The following is a 25,708-nucleotide window of genomic DNA, read 5'->3' as shown; positions in this document are numbered from 1 at the left end:
CACTTTGCCATGGTTCAAACGTGCACCATTTGTGCTGACTGTAGAAACTGTCAGACAACGTTCTACTGCTTTGAATGGCTCCACAGCATCTACAGTATGTTACAGAGCTAGTTCTTCCACTTGTCTGTCTTTGTGCAGACTGAACTTAACAGTTCAGGTGGCTGAGCAACTCACCCGACCTGGAAACTGGTGTACCAAACAGGGAGGACCCTTCCCATCCTGATGCCTCATCTGTGCAGGGCACGCTCTGGTCACCAGGCAGCACTTTTCACTGTGCTTCAAGTGAAATAGGTTAGTTGAGCTGAAAGTAATTTAAATGCATACTGATAAAATATTTATGTTCAATTGTAAGAATTACTTAAACATTATATTCTAATACTTCCAACCTTAAACTGACAAGAAAATTAATATCAGGTGAGTTGTGCAGGGACATGGAAGCCAATATATTGAAAAGAAGCCATGCTCTTCTTCTGCACATGACAGACTGCTTTAAAACTTTGCATAGCAAAAAGAAAAACAAACACAGTGCTCTCACTTTCCAGGGTAACTTCCTGGGTGGTTAGTAATCGTACACCAGCCATGGTGACTTTGCATAGACTGCCAACACCTGCCCTGTCTGGAAACCTGCAAGCCTGATGCTGCAGCCTGTAGGTCTGCACAAGAGGCTGCATGTTGGCGACAACGATCAAGAAGTGACTCTCATAAACTGTATCTGAAATTTGTTTTTTTAATTATGATTTTTGTTCTAAATAATCGCAAAAACAATGTGAACTATTCTTGAAATTATTTGGCCACATTCTGCTTTACAGGAATTCCAACAAATGTAATATGTAATATGTTTCCAAGCTCAATTAGAAATCAGGAAAAAGAATGTAGAGAAATATTTTTTTACCATAATGAAGCAGTCTTTGATTACCTTTACATTCAGGCAAAAGGTTTAACCCTGTTCTTAAAAAAACTAAATTCCAATTAAAAACGTTTATAACTCGACTTCATGATGCTGAAACTAAACATTTTATTCAGTAAAGAAAAATTACTTAGTTTACGTTTGCAAGTATAAATTAAGTTGGAATAAACCACTTAATTTGCAGTTGCTTAAGACTAAGCTCCCTATGCTACAAACTAGAAATAAAACATCTAAAGTTGTATGCATTTTGAAAGACATTTAAAGAAGAAGCAGGACTGTTAAAACTGACCTTTATCATAAAGCAAGTCTGACAGCTGCAGGGTTTTTTGTGCGCTGGAAGCTTTGATGCCACCTCTGCAGAAAGTATCCAAGTGTGACTGAAAATTGATGAGAAGCAGAAGATGAAACCGCGCAGCTGCCTTGAACCTCAGGGACTGTTTGCGTTTGTTTGGCGCCATCTAGTGGATTTATTTGTGAACAGCTTTGACCTGGGACGTCACCGGAGGCGGAAACTGGTCGGGGGAAGCACCGGAGAGCAGCCACTGCCAGCTGAAGAAACCGTGCAGAAGTCCAAGGAGATTTTAGCATCACTTTGTGTTTGCATTGTGAGACGGATTAGGGTTTGACGTAATATTAATGTCCTTTTGTGGAACTCAAAGCAGCGGGTAGGTGCAGAAGCTAACTGTTTATGTGTATTTTTGTGGAATGCTACATGAAATTTAAATGCCTTCAGTTAGCCTCGGCTAGCTTGCTAATGTTAGCCTTTTTATGTAATCTTGTCGGTGTTCTGTCTGGCTTCTTATAATATACCTCGTGTTATGGATCCTTTAATAACAGTAAAATTAACATCATTAAAATTAATTTTAAAATAATCTTTGACCCGCTTTTACACCAATACCGATGTCGATTACCGTTTTAGGTTTTAGCAGAAGCTAATGCTAGCATAGGAAAGTTACTGTTCTTATTTAAAAGATAGTCTTTTTCTTTCTCCGTTCCTCTCGCTTCTCAGGCGGCGCAGCAAGTGGGACCAGCCCGACGCTGGGACTGGAGGCTCCGGTGGGATGAGGGAGGCTGAGACTGCGCCATGCGGGGCTCTGGATGCTGCAGCGGCCGTGGCTGCCAAGATCAACGCTATGCTGGTGGCCAAAGGGAAACTCAAACCGTCACAAATCACCTCCCCGCTACCAACTGACAAGGTCAGGAAAGTAAGGAATAAGTAAATTAATACGTTTAAAAATGTCCTTTATGTTCGTTAAGTTATTGTTGGAGGCTGTTTACATTAAATGCCATTTATTTAGAGCATAGAAAATAAACTGTCGGACCAAGACAATCCAACAGGTTGAATATCCCCGATTTGAGGTTGGGTCCTGACATCCTTCCAAGCAGACACACAGCAGGAACACCTCATAAGATTATCCTAAGAGCCATCACGATGATCAGATCAGGTCGGAATGGGATGATCGGTTCAAAAAAATTGGCATAAAAATCTTGCTGTGTGCACCAGGCATTACAGCTAATAGAATGAAGGTTCCTACGACATTCATGAAAGTATGGGATGTGATTGAAGTGATTTCTAGGTCTGGATTGGTCTGAAAAATAAAGCAGGTCTGCCTGCTTGTTTGTCTATCCGCCTGTCTATCCATCCCTCCGTTTGTCTACTGTAATATTGTCTCCTAGAATTAATAATGAACTTATGTACTGAAAATTCAGCAGGTTTGGGTCTGTAAAAGTGTGAAATCTTAATGTGAATAAAGTTTAGGAACACACATTTGTATAATGATGTAGAAATAATTTGGACTTCATTTTGGAGAACATCTTAGAAGCTTATGCAGTGAATTGACATGTAAAAATGGCATTTTTTTTCCAAGTAAATCAAGCTTGTGATCTTTTCCTGGATGCCCAAACATGATGCCTACTTGTAGCCATATGTACACAACTCCAGATGTTTGTCAGTTGTGCAAACACGATGATATTTAAAACAGTGAAACCGGTTTTTATGATGGAGTAGGTTTTCAGGCACAAGAACTACTATTGGCCCTGATCACAGTTTTTGCATAAGGCCACAGAGTTGCGTCTTTCTTGGGGTTTCTAACATCTTTCAGATATTGGCAACCACTTCTAAAAAAAAAAAAAGGAACAAAAAATAATATAAACATTTTAAATATCTCTTAGAAGTGCAGTTTTACAATATACATTGTTATCCTTCCTTTATCAGACTGGGGGTGCTGGAAAGACTCCTGCTCCCACAAAAGCCAAAGATGACCTGGTCGTCGCTGAAGTTGAGATCAATGACGTCCCTTTATCCTGTCGAAACCTCCTTACACGCGGACAGACGCAGGACGAGGTCAGCAGCAAACCAGAGGAACGTTTCTTTATTACACATTAAGGATGATGTTCTCTAACGTCTTTGCTACACGCTATGTGACCTGTTTGCAGATCAGTAAAGTGAGTGGAGCTGCAGTTTCAACCAGAGGGCGGTACATGACAGCGGAGGAGAAGAATAAAGCATTGCCAGGGTGAATTCTTTAGTCGTTTGTTTGCATTACTGTTTAATATGATATCCATGCGCATTCGTTCAATGCGGTTTTGCTTCTGCACATTCCTCACAGGGATCGACCCTTGTATCTGCATGTTCAAGGACAGACGAGAGAGCTTGTCGACAGTTAGTACTCCTACAAATATATTTTGACCTATTTTGTGAATGAATGTCAGATTCATTGTTTTTTTTTTCCTCTCATTTTCCAGGAGCAGTTAATAGAATCAAGGAAATCATCACTAATGGCGTTGTAAAAGCTGCAACAGCTTCATCAGCCGCTTCATCTTTCTCCCCCAGTGGAGCCTCAGTAACTGTCTACCAACAACACAACCCACCTGCACCCACGCTGGTACCAGTGACAAACCACAAACCTCACTTTCAGTCAGGGGTGAGTTGCTTTATCAGTAGAAGACTGTGTTTTTGTCCTACCTCCCAGGACTTTTTACTTTTGTGGTTTTTGGGGGTGGGGTTGAAGATTAGATTACATCTGTAAATGCTGTTAGCCGTTATGCAGTATTTACAATAATACAGTGCCTTGTGAAAGTATTCTGCCCCCTTGAACTGGTCGACCTTTTGCCACATTTCAGGCTTCAAACATAAAGATATAAAATTCTAATTTTTTGTGAAGAATCAACAACAAGTGAGACACAATCGTGAAGTGGAATTAAATTTATTGGATGTGTCAAACTTTTTTAACAAATAAAAAACTGAAAAGTGGGGCATGCAACATTATTCGGCCCCCTTGCGTTAATACCTTGTAGCGCCACCATTTGCTGCAATTACAGCTGCAAGTCTCTTGGGGTTTGTCTCTATCAGTTTTGTACATCAAGAGACTGAAATTCTTGCCCATTCTTCCCTGCAAAAACGGCTTGACCTCAGTGAGGTTGGATGGAGAGCGTTCGTGAACATCAGTCTTCAGCTCTTTCCACAGGTTCTTGATTGGATTCAGGTCTGGACTTTGACTTGACCATACCAACACCTGGATACGTTTATTTGTGAACCATTCCATTGTAGATTTGGTTTTATGTTTTGGATCATTGTCTTGTTGGAAGATAAATCTCCGTCCCAGTCTCAGGTCTCTTGCAGACTCCAACAGGTTTTCTTCCAGAATGGTCCTGTATTTGGCCCCATCCATCTTCCCATCAATTTTGACCATCTTCCCTGTCCCTGCTGACGAAAAGCAGGCCCAAACCATGATGCTGCCACCATCATGTTTGACATTGGGGATGGTGTGTTCAGGGTGATGAGCTGTGTTGCTTTTACGCCAAACATATCGTTTTGCATTGTGGCCAAACAGTTCGATTTTGGTTTCATCTGACCAGAGCACCTTCTTCCACATGTTTGGTGTGTCTCCCAGGTGGCTTGTGGCAAACTTTAAACGAGACTTTTTATGGATATCTTTGAGAAATGGCTTTCTTCTTGCCACTCTTCCATAAAGCCCAGATTTGTGCAGTGTACGACTGATTGTTGTCCTATGGACAGACTCTCCCACCTCAGCTGTAGATCTCTGCAGTTCATCCAGAGTGATCATGGGCCTCTTGGCTGCATCTCTGATCAGTCTTCTCCTTGTTCGAGATGAGAGTTTAGAGGGACGGCCGGGTCTTGGTAGATTTGTAGTGGTCTGATACTCCCATTTCAATATGATTGCTTGCACAGTGCTCCTTGGGATGTTTAAAGCTTGGGAAATCTTTTTGTATCCAAATCCAGCTTTAAACTTCTCCACAACAGTATCTCAGACCTGCCTGGTGTGTTCCTTGGTCTTCATGATGCTCTCTGCGCTTTGAACAGAACCCTGAGACTATCACAGAGCAGGTGCATTTATACGGAGACTTGATTACACACAGGTGGATTCTATTTATCATCATCAGTCATTTGGGACAACATTGGATCATTCAGAGATCCTCACTGAACTTCTGGAGTGAGTTTGCTGCACTGAAAGTAAAAGGGGCCGAATAATATTGCACGCCCCACTTTTCAGTTTTTTATTTGTTAAAGTTTGACACATCCAATAAATTTCATTCCACTTCATGATTGTGTCCCACTTGTTGTTGATTCTTCACAAAAAATATAATTTTATATCTTTATGTTTGAAGCCTGAAATGTGGCAAAAGTTTGAAAGGTTCAAGGGGGCCGAATACTTTCACGAGGCACTGTACAATGTAAGCTGATTTTATTTTCACACAATCTGGGGACTTTAAATTAATATTAATATGTCGCTTCAGCTTATGAACGTGGCTTTCCTGAGATCATTACTCCTTGTTATTTTGTTAATCATTTTCTTTTATTCGTCATAAGCCTTCCTTATCCTTCCTTTTTTCAGATGCATTATGTTCAGGACAAGATCTTTGTGGGCTTGGAGCACACCGTCCCCGGGTTTGTGGTTAAAGAGCGAGTCGAGGGACCCGCCTGTTCCTATCTGCAGCACATTCAGGCTGAGACTGGGGCCAAAGTCTTCCTCCGAGGAAAAGGATCAGGCTGTTTGGAGCCTGCGTCTGGACGAGAGGCTTTTGAACCCATGTACATTTACATTAGGTGGGTGCTGCTCTGTTGGTTATAAAACCTTTAGGAAAATGACATTAAATTGTGAATTATCTCACACTGTTGTAAGCATTTGCCGTTCACAGGTATCAAGGTTTTAAAAAAGCCATACTTCAAAAATGAAAGGTTTCCTACAGTTTTAAGTATTTTCTAAATATTAATCAATTAATGAATTAAGCTTTTTATTCAAAATAACATTTGAAATGTCCAGTCATAGCAGCTCAGGCAGTCATCATGTTGGGTTTGGTTGCCTTGCGGTGTCGGGGCAGGTTTGCTCAACAGAACGGCATAAAAGAAATGTTGCATAGTTTAATGAAGCAATGAGTGGAGTCACTCCTGCACCTTGGCTGCTGTAGGAATAGCGCAGTGCTGCCTCTATACTACATGTTGCTGCACACTGCGGTGCAGCTGGCTAAAAGAAGGCGTCAACTCCTTTTTGTCCAACTTGCGGAAAAGTGAGAGAAAATTTGTCTGATTTGAAAAACAAAGACCATAAAGTATGCAACCATGTGAAAATTTACTATCATGATTATTGTCTGCAAATTCATTTAATTATCAGGACTATCACAGTTTTTCTAAAATGTGTTTAAAAGAAATGCTAAAAGTATATTTACCAACGGAAGTAAAATCACTGAGTGAAGCCAGCAGCAGAAATGTATTTATTAACATCATTGGTGATATTATCAGTAGTAGTAGTAGTATATTATGTATTAACAAATTTGACAATTTCACAGAGAAATCACAATGAACCCAGCATTGAAACAGTTTTTTCAAGCAGGAAGTTCTTCCTCAGTTTATCAGCTGTGTTGAAACCTCTTATCCCTTTGTTGGGATTATGATTATTGATTAATTAATAGTAATCAAGAATTATAATTAAAAATCATAATTTGAGAAAATGAATTTCTTAACCAAAAATCCTCATTTATGAATCGAAACCAGAGATGTCGTCTGGTGTTGTAATTGTGGCTCAAAGCCCTTGATAATTATAATTATTAAATTCTCAGTAATAGTTGATAACTATTACTAGATGTCACTGTTTAATCAACCGTTTCTGCCGAAACGTGGGGAATTTTAACCTTATTTTGACTGACAAATCACTCTTGCTCAAAATAAACACAAACACCTTCTCTTTATCTACGTGAATATTTATTAAATCAACAGCCCTGATACAGCTCACTATTCCGATTCAATTATCTTCACCTAATCAAACATGCAAAGTTCTACACAATAGGGTAAAGTAACTAACTAAACAAAATAAAACAGCATTGTGTGTGTATGAAATTAAACCAGCAGTTATGGCAAAAATACAAAAGGAATATGGTCGAACGAAGCTCTGGGAGGCCACTCCCACAGTGTAGCTTAGTTAACACTGTAAGTCATAAAAACATCCCCCGACGCTGGGAAGTCCACGCACACAAAGCGTTATAAAACTTTTTGCGGCAAATAATAAAACATGGAGTTGAAGACAAAGAAAATGGTTGATTTTCACCATAAGGTTATTATAGCAGTTCAGTTTTCACAGCGCACCTGCGCTCAGGTGTCCAGAGAGTAAAAACACAACTTGCGAGACTCTGCGGCCTCCAAAATTCAACAGCAATCAAGTTTAAAAAAACAATGGCATGCACATACAATTCAGAACACATTAGACTATAAGTGGTGATTCTAAATCGCACTAAACTCTACTCTACCCTGCCCAAGCTATTTCTAATAAAGAAATAAAAATAAAAACGGATTTAGCTTGATGTTGTCTCCTCTGAGCAGAGGGAGAGAGAAAAGGGGGTGAAGAGTTATCCACGCGTCCGTGGATAACTCAAAGAACGGTCCGTTTTCCTTCTTTGTGGCCTCCTTGGCAGAAAGGTGAAAAATATGACGGACCGTCACTAGTCGACTGGAACAACAAAAAAAAAAAAACGAGGAAAAATTGCATCTCCTTGAAAACTCCGTGGATTTTTTTGGTTACGTGTTAAATCCACGCCTTCGATTGGGAAAGTTGAAAACTTACAAGCCTTCTTATTCCTGTAAGCTTAATTCTCTTAGTTTTCTCGTTGGCCAACGGGGAGAATAAATGAAAGTCCACGTGGGATTTCCTTCTCCAGAATGATGCGCTTCAGATGCCGGTAACCGCATCTTGGTTCTAAGCTGAAAAGCAATGGTGGGCCATCTCATACTCAGTTATATAGTTGACTGTGGCATCAGAGCTGCGACGCCCCCGTCCTATCAGCCGTGGTGCACGCTGGGATTTGTAGTAGCAGACTGTCCTGGGATACAAAATGGCCGATGATGCCAGAAGGCCTGGTGGCGCCCAGCAACGTGCAAATGGTCCAACATTCAGCACAACATGGTCCAACACCTGGTTCACACGGCAGGATTTTTATGCAGATTTTTGAACTGATCTTCCCCTACCGAAATGCCCCGATCATCGTGATGGCTCTTAGGATAATCTTATGAGGTATTCCTGCTGTGTGTTAAGAGTGATCTAGTCAGCTCAGCAGGACGTCGGAACCGCTTCGACCTCAATCGGGGATATTCAACACGTTGGATTGTCTTGGACTGTTATCCTGCCGTGTGGGGTGTTTCCCGAGGACTAACGAGCACTTGAGGTGTAGCCAATCAGAAAGCGAGGTCACGGAATCACGGAGGGGGATTACTCTAAACTCACGTTGGATCTTCACGTTTGCGAGATTTCCCGCCTGACGTCTGAATGTTTGAGTGAAATCTGTGTGCGTTGTGTTGTGCCTGCTGTGTGGCTGGACACCACTCACTGTAGGACCAAACCTGATATATCTAACATTTTTTTTTCTCTCAGGTTTTGAAAATCAATTGACAATTGTAAAATCTTGCCGTGTGAACCAGGCACAAGAAAGCTACATCAGGCAAAAAGCCTCATATTTTTGTAGCATTCCTGTCGAGCACAGGAATCTTTGGCTCCAATGCTGGTTGCCCATGAAATCCAAGAAGTTAAAAACAAGTTAAAAAAGAAGAAAACAGACATTTCAGAATATTTGCAAACATCAACATTTCTATTGGTCACTAAGGAGCTAGTGTGGCAGCTGCAGTTAGTTGTTTCCTTCTGCATGCTGTGAAGTCAAAACGTCCCCCTTGCACTGTTATAGAGTCCAAATATAAGCTAGTTTTGAATATGGTCACAGATAGTTTTAATGGTCATTCCAGATTGGTATTAGTAACCGAAGGAAACTTTATCCCAATAATCAGTCAAAAACCAATAATCCCTCCAGCATGTCCATTAAACCGCCCATTTTACGTGTTGCTCTATAAGGAGCAGAACAATAAACAAGCGTCCTATTATGGACCTTTGGTCCCGGACAACATCTGCTAAAGTAAAGAGAGATGATTCTGTTCTTCTGTCTATGTATCAAGACTTAATTATAGCTGAAATAATTAATATGTGTGATTATTTTTACAGCAGTAGGAATAATTGTCGCTTCTGGTTTTAAAAAAATAAAATAAAAGCAGATCATCTTTTCCATTTATGTTCCATACATTTAAAGCTGTAATGTTTTATACTCGGGTTCATCATACCCGAAGAACCGACCTGTCCACGCCTTCACTGTTGATTTAAACATTTGTTCAGCAGTCGATCTAAATGTTGACGTGTTCCTCCACAGTCATCCTAAACCAGAAGGACTAACAGCAGCAAAAACCCTGTGTGAGAATCTCCTTCAGACGGTGAGTAATTACTGAGACTGTCCAATCTAATTCGGAGTAATGAATTAGTAAGCCAACAATTCCTGTGACCTTATTTTAGTGATAATAAAGTCATATTTAAAAGGCTTATCCGGGCCCTCTGATTAGATTAAAATGAATTTACCAGAGATATTTGAAATGATGCCACTAATTTTCCGACTTATGTTGCACAGCCAATATCTTACAAGTATTTGCTGTTAAAGGATTAAAGATGAATGCTTAAATGACCCTAAAGCGAAGTTTTACAAATGGGTAAGGGAACATTTCCCTGAATTATGGCTTTTCCTATAGGATTTTCGTGTGGAACGCCCTATTATTTGGTTAGTTATATTGAAAGATAAAGTTTACAGTCATACGTGAAAGTAGGACGTAAAAATGGCTGACCTCTACATTCCTAAAGTGAGCATTTGTTTATGCATCTGCATAAGAGGCGTCAGCAAGCAACATATGACGTAGAGGTTCTCTATATTTGAACACAACTGTCATTATCAAGCTGATTGAGCTGAAAAAATATAGTCAACACGAATTACATTACTAAGCATTCCTTCTCTGAATCAATCAAATATCATTAACCTAAATTTACTTCTGAATAGCAACACTGACATTTCAGACTCTGTTTTAAAGTCATTTATGGCTACTGTTGGAGGGAGGCATGCAAATAAAAAAAGATCTTGTGGCTTCTGCAGATCTTCCACTGAGATAATAACTTGCACACATCAGGCACAGAAGTATTTTCTTTCCTCTGCCTGAAACCACACGTATTTTCTGCTAACGCAGCCATCTGTAACACACAACGTAAGGGTAGAGGTTCAGAGGAAGGATGTGTTGTTGATATGTTCTTCTAAATGCCAGTTGGTGGAGTCTAAAAGTAGTCTCTGCTTGCAGGTCCATGCAGAGTATTCCCACTACCTTAGCCAAATGAGCACGATGATGCCAACGCAACAAGGTACTCAAGCTTTATTGCTCTCTCAAGCTCTGGGCAGTAAGTGAAGTTTTTGCATTATTTTACTTATAATTTGAAATATTCGTTATTTAGATTTGTTAAAATGATTTGGATTTTTATTTTGTAGTCTACAATAAATTGTAATTAACTTCAGTTGGATAATTTTTTTGTGAAGACAGTCTACTGTGTGCATAACTCCGTTTTTGCTCAGCACACCATGGTGTCATTCCTCATCGGACACCTGTAGCATCCTCAGTGTATCATGGCGATGCTGCAGCACACCGACTTCATGTGTTCTGCTCCTCTTCCTCCACCAGGTTTTTCCCAGCCTCCAATAGTGAACGGGATCCCCCCTCAGCCAGCTTACTACCCTCCAGCTGGATTCCATCCAAGCTACAGCATACCTGTCCCACCCCCCCAGCCCCAACCTGTTTCACCTGCTTATACTGTACCGCCTCCTGTAACCACAGTCATGCCTGCAGGTGTGCCTTCTCAGTACCCCATACGGCCGTCTCCCACCCCTCTTCCAGGTCCAGTTCCTGTTGCTGTTTCTATGCCCGCTCCTATTCTGGCTCCAATTCCCACTTCAGCTCCAGATGCTCTTCACCAGGTAGGAATGCATTTAAGCTGCAGCTTGAAAAACTCACAACTTGCTTCAGTCTCTGAGAAAACCATGCACATTTCACCGTAGTGTGCGAGCTAATACCGAGCTGGTAAGACTTAAATGTTTCAGATTAAGCAAACTTTAAAAGCAGATAAAGACTATCTGGGTAAATACAAAAACAAATGTTTTCAAAGGATGATTTCATTCATTATGGAAAAAATGCAGTCCAAACTGACAGTTTACCTTCTTGTTAAATCATAAATTAACTGATCAAACTACATTTTTTTAGACAGCTGAACTCCATTTTACAAGCCAAAGTCCAGGCTTGATTATTACATGACCCACAGATATAATAAATAATTTAAACAGAGCTTCTTTGACAGCTGTAAGATATCAAAAATCAACACATCATCTAAATAAAATTCTAAAACAAAGTTGATAACATCTGTCAGTCTAGAAAGGGTTACCAAGCCGTTACGAAATGTGTGGGACATCAGGGAACCAAAGTGGGAACCATAATCTAAAAATGGAGAAAACATGCAGCTGCTGTGAACCTTCCCAGGAGAGGTGGGTCAGCCAAAATTACTCCAAGAGTGCATCTGCGATTCAACTAGGAAGTTATAAAACAACCCAGAATAACATATAGAGTGCAGGCCTCGCTTCTGTTAAGGTCAGAGTTCAAGATTAAACAATGAGAAGGAGAGACTGGGCAAAATGGTACCCAAAGGGGATCTCCAAGGCCAGAACAACTGCTGACCCAAAGGAACATATTCCCACATATACCAAAAGACGTGTGGATTGATAGTCAGTGGACTGAAGAGACAAAAGTGGAGCTCTTTGGAAGGTGTGTGTCGTGTTAAATGTGACCTAAAACTAGAACACCATTTCAGAAACAGACCGTCATACTTGCAGGCAAACATGGTGGTGGCAGTGTGATGATCTGGGGCTGCTTTGTTTCCTTCAGACCTGGATGACTTGTCGTGACTGATGGAGTCATCAATTTTGCTCTCTATCCTAAGATCTTGCAGGAGAATGTCCAGCCATCAGTACAGGTCCTTTAGCCCAAGAACACCTTGATCCTGCAGCAGAACAATAACCTATAGCTGAACCCAAAATACTGAACTAAACTGCTCTTATTTTAATTAAATGTTTTGGTTTGGTTTGTTGGTTTGGTTTGGCTCTGATGCCGCCTCCCCAGCAGATGGCAGAAGAGATCACACTCTCCACAACAGACTTATAGAAGATCTGCAGCATCTTGCTGCAAACACCAAAGGACCTAAGCTTCCTCAAGAAGTACAGTCTGCTCTGTCCCTTCTTGTAGATGGCTTCACAGTTGCATCTCTACTCTAGTCTGTTGTCTAGAGTAGACTAGACAACAGACTAGTATAAATACTGAGGTATTTATACTCCTCCCCCACCTTCACTTCTTCTCCCATGATAGAAATAGTTTTTGACTTATTCCTGTTTCTCTTAAAATCTACAATCATCTCCTTTGTTTTAGTCACGTTCAAAATGAGATGATTGTTTCCACACCATGCCACAAAGCGGTCCACCACCTTCCTGTACTCAGCTTCTTGTCCATCTCTGATCCACCCCACGACTGCAGAATCATCCGAGTATTTCTGCAGATGACAGGAGTCTGTCTTGTACTGGAAGTCTGAGGTGTACAGAGTGAAAAGGAATGGTGAGAGTACAGTCCCCTGTGGTGCTCCTGTGCTGCTGACTACCTGGTTAGACTCACAACCCTTCAGTCTCACAAACTGTGGTCTGTTTGTCAGGTAGTCTTTGATCCAGGAGATTGTTGAGGCCTCCACCTGAGTCTTCTGGAGTTTCTGACAAAGCAAATCAGGTAGGATTGTATTAAATGCACTGGAGAAATCAAAGAACATGATCTTCACAGTGCTACTGGCTTTGTCCAGATGACAGTGGGTTTGTTGAAGCAGGTGTATGATGGCATCTTCAATTCCAACTCTACAGCAATAAGCAAACTGAAGGGGGTCCTGATGGTTTACTGTTTGCTTACTCAGGTGGGCCAACAGGAGTCTCTCTAGGACCTTCATGATGTGAGATGTCAGGGCAACAGGTCTATAGTCATTGAGGACTGATGGGTGAGTTTTCTTTGGTACCGGAACAAGACAGGAGGTCTTCCACAACACCGGAACCTTCTTCTGGGCCAGGCTAAGGTTGAAGATGTGCTGCAGAATCCCACAGAGCTGCTCTGCACAGGCCTTCAGGACTCTAGGGCTGACATGATCTGGACCTGCAGCCTTATTCCTATTCAGTCTCTCCAGTTGTCTCTTCACCTGACTTCTTGAGACACACAGGAGGAAGGGGGAAGCAAAGGAAGTATCAGCATCTTCTGATATGGTTGAAGGCAAACATGTAGAAGCAGAAGGGTCCATGGCTGAAGTGGAAGGTAAAACATTTGAGGTATGACAGGAAAGCTGTGGGTCAAAGGGGGTCGGATGTCTGTTTGGCTGTGAGCAGGAGAGGACGACGCTGAGCTTGCTTCTGAACTGAACCTATTGAAGAATGTGTTCAGTTCATTGGCTCTGTCCAGACCTCCATCGGTCTGATCATCCTTCTGCTTGAAGCCTGTGATCTTCTTCATCCCTGTCCACACATCTCTGATATTGTTTTGCTGGAGCTTGCTCTCCAGCTTCTTGTACACCTCCTTGATGTCTCTTATCTTGACTTTAAGTTGCTTCTGTAAACTCCTCAATAATTCTCTGTCTCCCTCTCTGAAGGCTCTTTTTTTCTTGTTAAGCAGGTCCTTCAGGTCACTGGTGATCCAAGGTTTATTATTGGGGAAGCATCTCACGGTTCTGGTGGGGATGATGTTATCCACACAGAAGTTTATAGTTGGTTACACACTCAGTCATGGCATTGATGTCCTCTCCATGTGGCTGGCACAGTGCGTCCCAGTCTGTAGCCTCAAGGCAACCTTGCAGAGCTTCTTCAGCTTCCTGTGACCATTTTCTCACAGTCCTCTTTATTACAGGTTGCCTCTGAATAAGGGGCTTATATTTCGAGCAGAGAAAAATAAGATTGTGATCTGATTTGCCTAGAGGAGGTCTTGTTGTAGAGATGTATGAGTCCTTGACATTTGCATAAAACAAATCCAATGTTTTGTTTTCTCTGGTAGAGCAGCTGACAAACTGTTGAAACATTGGAAGTGTAGCAGAGAGTGAAGCATGGTTAAAAGCACCAGATATTGCCACAAACGCATTGGAGTGTTGTGTCTTTAGCTTAGCACTAACTGAACTGATGACATCACATGCAGTGTCTGCAACAACTAAAGGTGGAATATATACAGTTGCCAAATAACACTGGTGAAGTCTGGGTAAATAATATGGACGATAACGTACTGCTAACAGTTATATCTGGACTGCAAAGATGACACTTCACAGTAACATGTCCTGGATTACACCATCTGTTGTACTGCCAGTCCACCTCCTTTGCGTTTGCCGCTCCACTTTAAATCTCTGTCTGCTCGTATGGTCAGGAAGCCTGACAGACAGACGCTGGAGTCAGGGATATGATCCTGCAGCCATGTCTCAGTTAAGCACATAATACTGCATTCCCGATACTCTGTCTTGGATGAACTCCAAACGCTACGTTTGGAGTTCATCCAACTTGTTACCCAACGATCTCACATTGCCCATCATGATAGATGGAAAAGATGGTTTGAACTTCCTCCTTCTCTCTTTTCTCTTAGCTCCTGCTCTGCATCCAAGGCGCCTCCTTTTCAAGTCATCAGCGATTTAGGGTTGTAGTTGACATATTATTTGTTGAGTCTTGTATACATAAGTACATAAATGCCATACTCTGACCTTTTTGAATCCTTCACCTGAAAATTAATCCAAGTATGAAAAAACTAAAACTAGTAAAGGAACTAATAAAAACTAAACTTAAACTAAGCATTATTTAAACTGATAACCAATAAAAAGTAGCAAAGCCACGCTAAAAATGAATTAAAACTCGATATATTGAAATAAAACTGAAATGAAAAACCCAAAACTATTATAACCTTGGTTATAACATGTTCAGATATCTTATGGCTACAGTGTTATCAGGGTATCTAGATTTTAGGGCGTAAAAGGCTTTAAATATCAACACACTTCCCAAACCATTTGATTTAGGTTTATCACATCTTAAATTTGCACATCTGTCGATTGATTTCTTATCCCTTAAACTTTTTTTTTCTGTTTTGAAAAATGCACTGGTGGCCTTTTTTTCTTCCGTATGTTGTGGTTCTGGCTGATGAATTCATGTGACGCGTGATTCAGAGTAGCGGACAGCGCCGGCAGGAGGGATTTATCACCTGTGAACCTCTGCTCCAGAAACTGTCTTATTGTAGTTTGTTCAGGAAATTAACAAATCAAAAGGTGCTAGTATACCTCTTCCAATACCAGCACCGTTGTCATAATTGTCACTTATAATTGTCTTAAATTGAACTTATAGAAACCCTGATTATGGCAGTGAGCTAATTGTGAAACCAGATCAAAGATGAATTGTAGCTCGAATGAACTAGTTGGAAATAGAAAGACTGTAATTGGATTTGATCGGACCTGTTTGTTTTTGTGATTTATGTTATTAAATGATGCTGTATAAATAAAATGATCTCGGTGAAATAACCAGTTGTTTTCCTCCTCTCTGCAGAATCTTCCTCCTCTCCATTTTGCTCTGCCGGCTGCAGCTCCTCCCAAACTTCTGCCTCAGGCCGGCCTGCTCAACCCGCCTCAGAGGAGACGCTTCACAGAGGAGGTACCAGACGAGAGGGACAGCGGCCTGCTTGGGTACCAGGTAATAGAAGGTTTTACTAAATTTTATCATGTTTAACACTCTCCTTTGCTCCACTTTGCAGTCCCATTACGACAGATCTCCGTCCGTCGGCCGATCATATGTGAAATCTTTCTGATCGCCTTCTTGGTTCACTGTAAAAACTTCAATTTAACATTTCATTCTTCCTTCCTTTTAATGTAGCTTGATAGAAATGGTATGGCATGCTGTTTTCCTTATTTACAGTTCATCAATTTCTACTTATATGGATTTTCAGACAAAGGTATTACTTGGAATAACTTTGATTAGGAAAGTAATAATCAGGCTCTGGGAAATCTGATAGGTAGAATAATAAGATGTCAGGACAGGGTTTAGTGGAGGATGTCTGCTAATCGTGGCTGTGTGTTTTTCTGCTCATAGCATGGACCCATTCATATGACTAATTTAGGTGCAGGCTTCTCAGTGGGCAGCACAGAGACTTCAGGACCCGCACAGCAGAGTTCCTCTGGCCTGGCGAGTGAGAGGGACAGGTACACCGGCTTTATTAGTTAAGTCTTGGTGTGTACACATTCAAGCAGTGGAGATAATTCACACCATCCCCTTGTGTTTTCTAGTAGGCATCTAATGCCTCCACCAACATCCCTGCGTGTGAATGGAGTGAGACACCAGCTGGAGGATAGGAGAATACAGCAAGCCTTTGTGGGTAAGGATGTTATCCTGTGGATTGACAAATCCCTGCCCAAATCCAGGACTCTGGCCTGTAACACTTTATTAGATTGGCCCCAATTTGTTCTCTTCCATTATGCAGAGGTAAAAAGAGTATGATGTAGCTCTGCTTTCCCAGAACTCTAGTGTCTACATTTTGGTGGCAATACTGGAGACTGTTGAGCTGACTGGTCACAAAAACCAAGCAAATGCATGAGAACTCAAAAAATTAAAAATGCTCATTTTTATAAAGGACTCCGCTGGTGTGACTTAAAATCTCCACATATGTAGTTAGAGGTATGGCTTGACAAATCTTTTCAGTAGAGATGCACCAATAAGACTTTTAGTAGCCCATTTCTGATGTGTGGTTTAACTCATGGCACTAAGTTTAGCAGATTTTGATTTTTTTTAGTTTAGAATTAAAACGTGAAAAGATATGATCTAATTTACTTCCTTTTAGCCTTCCTGCCTGGAGTGGGTATTAATTAGTAACCATGTGTGAGTGGAGTCACCGTAACCGGAGTTTTACTGCTGTAAGACAAAATGATTACAAAAGGGACATTTGAAATTGTCCCAGCATTACTAACTGTAAACATCAGTTTTTGTATGTCTTACCCTAAAGCTGAGACCATCAAACGCAGCACGTTTCATGACACACTGAGCTTCAGAGCTCAAAACGAACACGGGGAAAACTTTGCTGTAATACGTTCAGCCTTCCTGTTCTCTGCTCAAGTCTCTCGCTCTATTGGAACCTAAACGATGCGCACACGTCATAGGAAATGATAACACCTTACAACTCTGTGCTTCCTCTGACATTTTTAAATGCCTCACTAATCGCTACGATAGCTAACTTTGAGTCTAATTGAATCGACTAGGTGGCACTCCAGTATGATGCATTCACTGGTTGGAAAAATACAAGGTATTTTGAGATTAAATTAACCCTTTAAAGCCTGATTTAAAAAAAATATCAGTCAACAAAATTCTTTAGAAACTGAGCTGTTTATTAAATGCTTCTGACAAAATCTCTAAACATAAATGCTGTGACATTATTACATTAATAAATGATGTATTGAACATTTGTAATAAGAATAAAATGTCATATTCTAATCAAAATCTATGTCTTGCAGTATATTCAAGTCTAAATGAAGGTATAAATATATTACAGTATTAAAGTACAAATTAAATCATGGGAGGGGTCGGTCCACTAAAAAACAACTTATTGCCATGACAGTTTTTCTGAAACATTTATCAGTGTTTTAGTTATTATTTGCTGCTTTCCACAAAGGTTTTTTACAGCTTTGACTTTCTGTAACCGTTCAAAATAAAGGACTTTAAACACCATAGAAACACAAACAACAACTGGACTTTTGAGTAAAACTGACACTTGTCACTTGACGCATTTGCAGAGGCATGAAAGACAAATAAACGGTTTGATACGGCAGGTTTTTGAGGGAAAGTACCAACTTTGTTGAAGAGGTCTCAGAAACAGGCATATCAGTTATGATGGGTTTGTCGTTATAGGGTTACCAGCCAGTGTCTCTGTGCAACTCTACTTTTAAGCGTTTGTCAGTCATTTGTTGAAAGTCAGGTCCACTGTAATGTTGCTTTCTGATGACATCATCAGTCTGGACTGTTTGTAGTTTTTTTTTCTGCCCTTGCTAACAAGAGTCTCTCCTGTTTTTGTGCTCTTCTCTTTTTCTCTGTGTTTTCCTTCTCTTCCATGTGTCTCTGTGGTGATGCTGGAAACTGATGGGGGATGGGGCATGCCTCGACCCGTGATGCCGTCCCACCACTCGAATGGACGGGCCCCCATCCTCTGCTCTGCTGACATAAACATTAACTTGTCTGTTGTTTCTCCAAAATGTGTTTGAAATGATTAACCTGTCACCTTTGAAATCTGTTGTTGCTCTTTATTTTTTTTTGTCTCTCCTCTTCTCCAAATCGTGCTGCTTGTGTCTCTTCTTGTTGCTCTCCTCCTTCTTGCAGAGCCTGCAGTGAAAAGACTAAGAACTGGTTTGGTAGCGTATGCCGGCGACTCCTCTGATGAGGAGGAAGACCATCCTTCCTCCAAAGCCTCATGGCTAGGTAACCATCCACCCACCTCTTCTGCTTCAACCTGGGCGCAGGGCTTTCGCTGCCCTCCGCCGCTGCCAACCCGTGCCAAAATGCAACCACAGCAGCAGTCCATTCCCTTCTGGATGGCACCATGAAACTGAAATGTCTCACAGTGCTTTCTTCAATCTTACAGGACCTCATTTTTTTCACCACTAATCTCCTCTAGGATCACATGGAGGACAGCTTCTTTACAGCTGTGTCTCTGTTGGAACAATTACTTCAGCTCTTGGATCCAACTGGACATACTAATATTTTGTATAAATTATAGGTTGAAGATGAACATTTGCACGACTTGCTTTCTTTTGTGAATCTATAGTCAGATGAGTGACGGTCTGCCTTGCATTTTACTTTAAATCCAATCAGAACACCAAAAGATTAAATAACAACGGTCTAAGGCTCTAAAAATATCAGTTTGATGTTATACATCAATGACCATTTTATTTTAGAGTAGTTTTTTCCTGTTGTTTGGCCCTTTTCCTGTCTGCCCCCGGTTGTTTGTCAGTTTTCTTTCCTAATTACTCTTTTGTACAGGTCATGCAGGAGTTACATGTGGTAAACCTACTAAATTTCATCATTTTATGAAATAAACCTAATTTATTGGGGTGATTGAGTCTGTATTTCTTGGATTTGTATTAAGCTCATTGCAGATGAGTTACAGTTGCTAAATGAATCATAGGAAACGTAGTTGGCTGAAAATTGCTGAATTCAATAGTTATGTGCAGAAATATTCATCATTTAAACTATAGTGTTAATAAATCACACTTGATTTATTATTGTATTGGATAATCTGCAGAATATTTTCCAGTTCAGATCGTCTCAATCTCCTGCTTCCTTGAAGGATTTTTCTTTTTATACTGACCAATGCAGCTTTCCATGACCGTCTGAAAGTGACGAATCAGACCCTAAAGATATGGGACACAAAATCAAAGGTAATGATTTGTGCCATGTTGAATTTGTTTACTGCAAGTCCTAGATGTGTCACCTGAACAGGCCAAGCTGTTCCGTCCCCCAGGGCGCAAATAGTGTGTCCTTCAATCTGTTTGCTGAGCTCCCAGATCATGTCGATTTCTGATGCCGCTGCATCTCCTCGCGCAAACCTCCACATCATTTTATCCATCCAGTCCACTCCTGAAGGGAGGGCAACATCAGCAATAAATTGCTGAAGAGTCATTACACACCAGAAACTTAAAGCTCCACACAAAACAATGTTCAATTTGATGTATTAACATGGTTCTGCCGCAACAAAAGTTGATCCCTAATGGAGTCCACACACAAAAGAATAACTGCATTATCCCTTCCAAGTTACAAAATGAGTCAAATTTGACATCGTTGATGATTAACAGAAACTAGTCTTTCTTACATTGTGAATCTATTAAGTTACTTTTTTGATAAGGTTAGCTACTGGATTTTTTGTAAACTTGTACGTAATTTTTTGCTTCTGCATATTCTAAAATCTCTTGGTAAGTATCCCTTTATTTTTACTTGGGTTCTTATAAATGTCCTTAAATTCGTAATATGAGCTTTTTTTCTGTTTCATTTAAGCCAGAGGTGCCAAAACTGTTGAGATGAAAGTAGGCGTGGGCTACAAAAATGACATATTTTAAATAAAAAGGCATTTTTTTAAACAGTTTTATTGTATATGTTTCATTTTTACCAGCTCAAGAATAATGCACATTTTAATGAAAAACTCAGTAGTTCCGTTTTAAAATCGAGTCTCTCATGTTTGCCCAGTTTAAAAAAAAAAAAAAGGACAAACACAATGTCCCTATTTTGTTTTTGTTGTCTACATATTTTATCAGTTACAAGAACAAGCTAGATGGGTGCGCTTTAGCTGTAAACGTCACTGGATATTTATCTGATCAACTATAAAATTAAGTGAGATAAAAAGTTTGATTAATGAAAGACAAACAGTTTGTGCTTTCCATAATGGGCGGTTTTTAATTTGCATCTTTTTTGAAAGGCCTTACCCCAGTAGAAATAATAAAGCATCAAACTGCAGTTCTTTACCTTCCCTGCAGGGGGTGCACTGACCACGGCTCATGCATATAAAACTCAACCAAACGTGCAATAGCTCGTATCACATCAGTCTGCAGAAAAGAAAAAGAAGTCAGACTGTCTCTGTCAGCACTAAGAGTGTATTCAGGGTGAGATGATTATTCAGTCTGCTTACTGATTTGTCCAGGACTATAACAGCTGCAGTTCCCAGAGCCGTCTGTGCACGGACCAGGTCATCAAAACGTCGTTGCATACGTGCTGAGGGATGATAGGAGTGGAGGACCCTCCTGGGATCACTCCTAATAGATTGTCCCAGCCTCCCCTCACTCCTCCTGCATCACAAGCACAAAGTAATTTTGAAGTTTAGTAAAGCAGACATTGGCACAGGCACCCCATAACTGAACACAGACCTGCATGTCTCTCTATGAGCTCTCTCAGAGGAATAGACATCTCTTCCTCCACTTTGCAGGGGAAGTTCACGTGACCAGAGATGTTGAACAGCTTCGTCCCAGAGTTCCTCTCCCTCCCAAAGCTGGCAAACCAAGCTCCGCCACGACGACAGATTGCAGGTGCCACAGCAACCGTCTCCACGTTGGCCACCGTTGTTGGGCATCCAAAGATGCCTTAAACATGAGAGAGGGATGTGGTAGCAACAAGTTCTAATTTAATCCCAATCTGCTCTACATTCAGAAATAAAGAAAAGTGATTAGAGACTGTGGAGCATTTACCTCACCTATATCTGCAGGGAAAGGTGGCTTGAGACGAGGTTTGCCTTGCTTGCCCTCAAGAGACTCAATGAGCGCTGACTCCTCTCCACAGATGTAAGCTCCGGCCCCACGCATCACAAACACGTCAAAGTTATACCCTGAGCCACAGGCGTTCTTCCCTATCAGCCCAGCCTTGTATGCCTCCTTAATAGCCACCTTTTTTAAACAAAAAACAAAGATAACACACTGTCAAGCTATATTTATGCACTCCTTTAAAATCTAAAGACTTGGTAAGAAATTACATTTTTTGCATCTTGTGCTAGTGGGTCATAGCAACAGGAACAAGAGACACCAAAACAGAATTGGCAAATAATTGACAACTTTAAATGTGGCAGGATTGTTAAGATGGACAACCAAGACCTCTCTCAACACGCCATAACCCTTGAGGTTGGCTGCAATGATTAAACTTTTTCTGAAGAATTCTGAGGGTTATGGGACTAAAAGGTCAAGTGGTACACCCTAACAAAATGCCTGATCCTGAACCCAAATTTAGCTCCTACTGACAGCCTCGAAGGGTGCCCGGATAAATGCAGTCGGTTGCGTCAGGAAGGGCATTTGGCATAAAACCTTTGCCATGCGTGTCAAGAAATGACTTGCTGTGGCGACTCCTGAAAGGAAAAACCGACAGAAAAAGAAGACTGATTGCAGCTCAGTAACCATAAGATGACATTTGTGAGAAATTTGATTTAAAAAAAAAGTCCTCAAAGGCGACGTCTGTTTCCTCAATACAAACTTTCCCCCTTGGGACGTTGCAAGGAAGTACTAAATATGGGGTACTAAAAGGTAGAAGAAAGTTTAATTTCTTTAACAGGACAAAATCTAATCTCAACAGTTCTGAAGTACTGCAACATTACTGGTAAAACAAGGAGGTCCTACTGGAGATGTTTTCTTCACAACCCAGCAGCGGTGGCTCCATCATGACAGATAGCTTTTTCCTGCAATGAAATGTTTCATTGCAGGAAAAAGGTTTGAAAAAGAGTTTATGAAGGAGAGTCAAACAACTGCTGAATATGTGGAGATGTTGCAATGGGTCTTTCAAAAGGACAACCCTGCAAATCACACTGCCCGTTTGATAAATTATCTGTCCCAGGAGATTAACTTCTCTCCTTTGGACCATCCTGCATGTTCTGATTATGATCACATTGAAAACGTTTGGGGATCAGCCTGTTAGAGTTTAAATGCCATTTTCAATAAATTGTCTACTATGTATTATTGTCTGTTTGTCCCGTTTCTTGTTTTTCCATTGGTTATGATCCAGCAGTCCAAAATGGGAATACTTGGAAGTTTTAAATTAGGAGTGTCTGGATGGTTCCTACTTGCAGATTTGATGATTCATTGTAAAACTCTCCTCTTATATAGATGTACGCAGCCCGAGCCTCCATGGCTTTTCCAGCAACCAGGCAACCCTCGATCAGCTTATGAGGGTCGTGACGCAGTATCTCGCGGTCTTTACATGTTCCGGGTTCACCTTTGTCTGCATTTACCACCAGATACTTGGGCCTTGAGAGAGGGAAGAAGGAAATGCACTTGAATGTTAGCGTGGACATTAAGGGTGCATTTAGTGAAAGATGTCCTTTCATACTTGCCTGCCGTCACTGAGTTTGTTCATGAAACTCCACTTCATACCGGTGGGGAATCCAGCGCCCCTCCTGCCTTGATGGCCTGAGATCTTCACCTCATTTAGGATCCAGTCCTGCCCTTTCAGGATCATCTCTTTGGTCTTATACCAGTCTCTTCTTTTGAGCGCTCCTTTGAGTCTGAGAGGAAAAAAACAAAAGAAAAACAACGTATTCTTACTGACTTTTGGTTCTTTATGAATATGATTGGTTAGGATTAACGCTTGCTAACCTGTCGTCCATAAAGGTTAGTAAAGATCCGGTCCTGGTCACTCAATGGACCAAACTTTGTCCTTAAGAGTTTCATCTGTTAAATAAAGAGAAACAGAGCTATCAGTGTTTAAACTGGTATAAATATGTGTAAAAATATCCGTTTCTAAAAAAACAAAACATTAATATCTACCTACCCAGATTGAATAATGCATAATAGTGCTTTAAAACTGTTAGTTACACAAAGTTGATAAAGCTTCTGTTTGCAGGAAATAGTTTTAACCAAGGCAAAGTGTTAATGTGGATAGGGATGCTGATATAACTGTCTTTTTAAATTAAGAAGAGTAGAATGGATTTCTTGAAGGACATGGATTCAAAGTGTGCTAGAACGTCCAGCAGGCACCAAGGGCATCTTCTAAAAAGAATTTGAGTAAGGGAGCAGATTGCCACCAGTGTAGAGCTTGCTGAATTTCCTTCTGCCCTCACAACAAAAACATCAAAGGCAGACTAACATTCAGTAGGTAGTACCAGGATTGGGACTACAGAGGACTGGGCTAAAGTTATTTTCTCAGAATGTTTGGGACATCTGAAAAAGATACTGGAGAAGAAAAGGAAATCTCTGCCATCAGTTATGTCATGCTAACAGTGAAGCTTCCTGAAACCATTCATATGTGGGGTTGTCTCTTGTCCAAGTGAGAGGGCATTTTGGCCCCATTGCCAGGATATCTTTGAGCATTGATGCTCAAAAAGCAAGCAGAAAACTAAACAGTGACAACCTTCAAGCACTGATAAAGGATTAGTGGGTCACCATCAGTCACTATTTTGCCTTGAAGTTGCTCCAATATGCCAGGCTGAAATCCAGAAATATTGAAAAAAAAATGCAGTGTAAACATTGATAAGTCTAAACTTGATGATCTTCTTAGCTCTCCTACTACTTAAATTTTTGAATTTTTTGCAGCTGCTGCCACCATTACTTCTATGTTCCCAGACTTTGTTTTACACAGAAAGTTCTCCTGAACTAATGTTTTGTGTTATCTCTGTCTGCATGCTTTCTGTCTTCTCAAACCCTTGGTTGGTTGCAGGAGGGCGCTTACACTGAGTCTGACTCTGCTGTAGGTTTCTTCCCGTTAAAATAAAGCTTTTCTTTTCCATGGTTCCATGCAGGGGATTGTTGTCAACGACTCGATGCGATTCCACTGGGCCTCCTCGAACAAATATCTTTTGATCTCTTGGCATCATATTCTGAATTAGACTGTCTTGTGTTACATTTACATTTAAATGGGGTATAAATAGAGATAGACTGGACCAGTTTATTATTTATAAAATATATATAAATAAACTGAACATTTTCTGCCCATTTTTTATTTATGTGTATGCTGTAATATGCATTAACATTGGGATCAGATTGCTGCTATTTGTCCCTAAGCTGCAGACTTTCACGTGGATAAACCCACTTTTAAAAGATTCAGCATCTCTGAAGTGGCATTTAACCAAGTTTACTGTTAATCAAGTTTTTTTTATACGTATTTTCTATTTACAATTTGTAGACTTTTGCTCGCACCTAAGTGTTTCTAATTATATGGTTGAAAATAAATTAACCTAAGGCTGATTTTTAAGAGAAGTAAAAAAATATATTTTTACTTATATCCATATTTGCTTTACATAAAACTTCCTATACCTAACCTTCAGCAGACCTACCTGCGCCTGCGCTGTTGAGCTGTGCGTGAGCCTCAGAAAGACCTGTCTTGCCGCAGCGCCCCGCAATATCCGCGGAGGCAGCAGCATCCTGCGGGCAGACGCCCACCTTTCAGATCACTCCAACCTACTTAAGCTTCGGATGCTGGTCCTTACAGGCTCTCGGGTTTCTCTCCCGTGTACCCAAATCGACGTTTGAAGCCTTCTGCTGGTGAAGGAGGGGAGCTTCAGGCCTACTGTCCCAGATTAATTAAAGTAAGAAGATTAGGGATCCACATACGTCACATCCTGTTTTAACTCCGCGTGCAGGCAGAGCCGGACAGGTAACCGGGCCTTGCCTAAACGCGCACACCAGCAGACGTATAATATTACATGAGGCAAATAAACATATTTTAGACCCACCTGGTTGTAACTGGGACTCATTAACAGGTTCCTGCTGAGATTAATAACCTTATAAAGCGGAATAACATGAAATGAAAATAAAAATGTGCAAGGCTTTCAAAAGATCACTTTCTTCACCTTTTTACTGCTAGGGAAGCACAGTTGTTACAGTTTTTTGTTTCTTCTTCGAACACCCGCATCATTATTTT

The 25,708-nt window shown here is 40.8% G+C and overlaps 1 protein-coding gene and 1 pseudogene across 8 annotated transcripts; one reads left to right on the top strand and one right to left on the bottom strand.

Annotated features, from left to right (window-relative positions):
- Window positions 1–1,390: 1,390 nt before the first annotated feature.
- Window positions 1,391–19,441, top strand: khdc4 (KH domain containing 4, pre-mRNA splicing factor). Of its 8 annotated transcripts, none has more exons than XR_007037638.1 (14): window positions 1,391–1,572; window positions 1,917–2,112; window positions 3,123–3,251; window positions 3,344–3,423; window positions 3,517–3,569; window positions 3,653–3,831; window positions 5,764–5,975; window positions 9,608–9,668; window positions 10,572–10,668; window positions 10,947–11,239; window positions 15,896–16,039; window positions 16,464–16,545; window positions 16,630–16,718; window positions 18,707–18,766. XR_007037638.1 is itself a non-coding variant. In XM_047360894.1 (14 exons), exons 1-14 carry the CDS (start codon window positions 1,544–1,546, stop codon window positions 18,589–18,591), a joined length of 1,794 nt encoding a protein of 597 aa, XP_047216850.1. In that variant the 5' UTR covers window positions 1,391–1,543; the 3' UTR covers window positions 18,592–18,892. The 8 variants fall into 8 exon arrangements, 6 of the variants coding, with proteins under 6 accessions (XP_047216850.1, XP_047216851.1, XP_047216846.1 ...); XR_007037639.1 differs by lacking the exon at window positions 18,707–18,766 and adding an exon at window positions 18,470–18,510; XM_047360894.1 differs by having other exon boundaries at window positions 16,436–16,545; window positions 18,470–18,892.
- On the bottom strand, window positions 18,992–25,708 carry LOC124865637 (annotated as a pseudogene).

Source organism: Girardinichthys multiradiatus, chromosome 3 (genome assembly GCF_021462225.1).
Source record: "Girardinichthys multiradiatus isolate DD_20200921_A chromosome 3, DD_fGirMul_XY1, whole genome shotgun sequence".
NCBI lineage: Eukaryota > Metazoa > Chordata > Actinopteri > Cyprinodontiformes > Goodeidae > Girardinichthys > Girardinichthys multiradiatus.
Note: the sequence above shows the minus strand (reverse complement) of the source record. Positions and strands in the feature narration are given on the sequence as shown.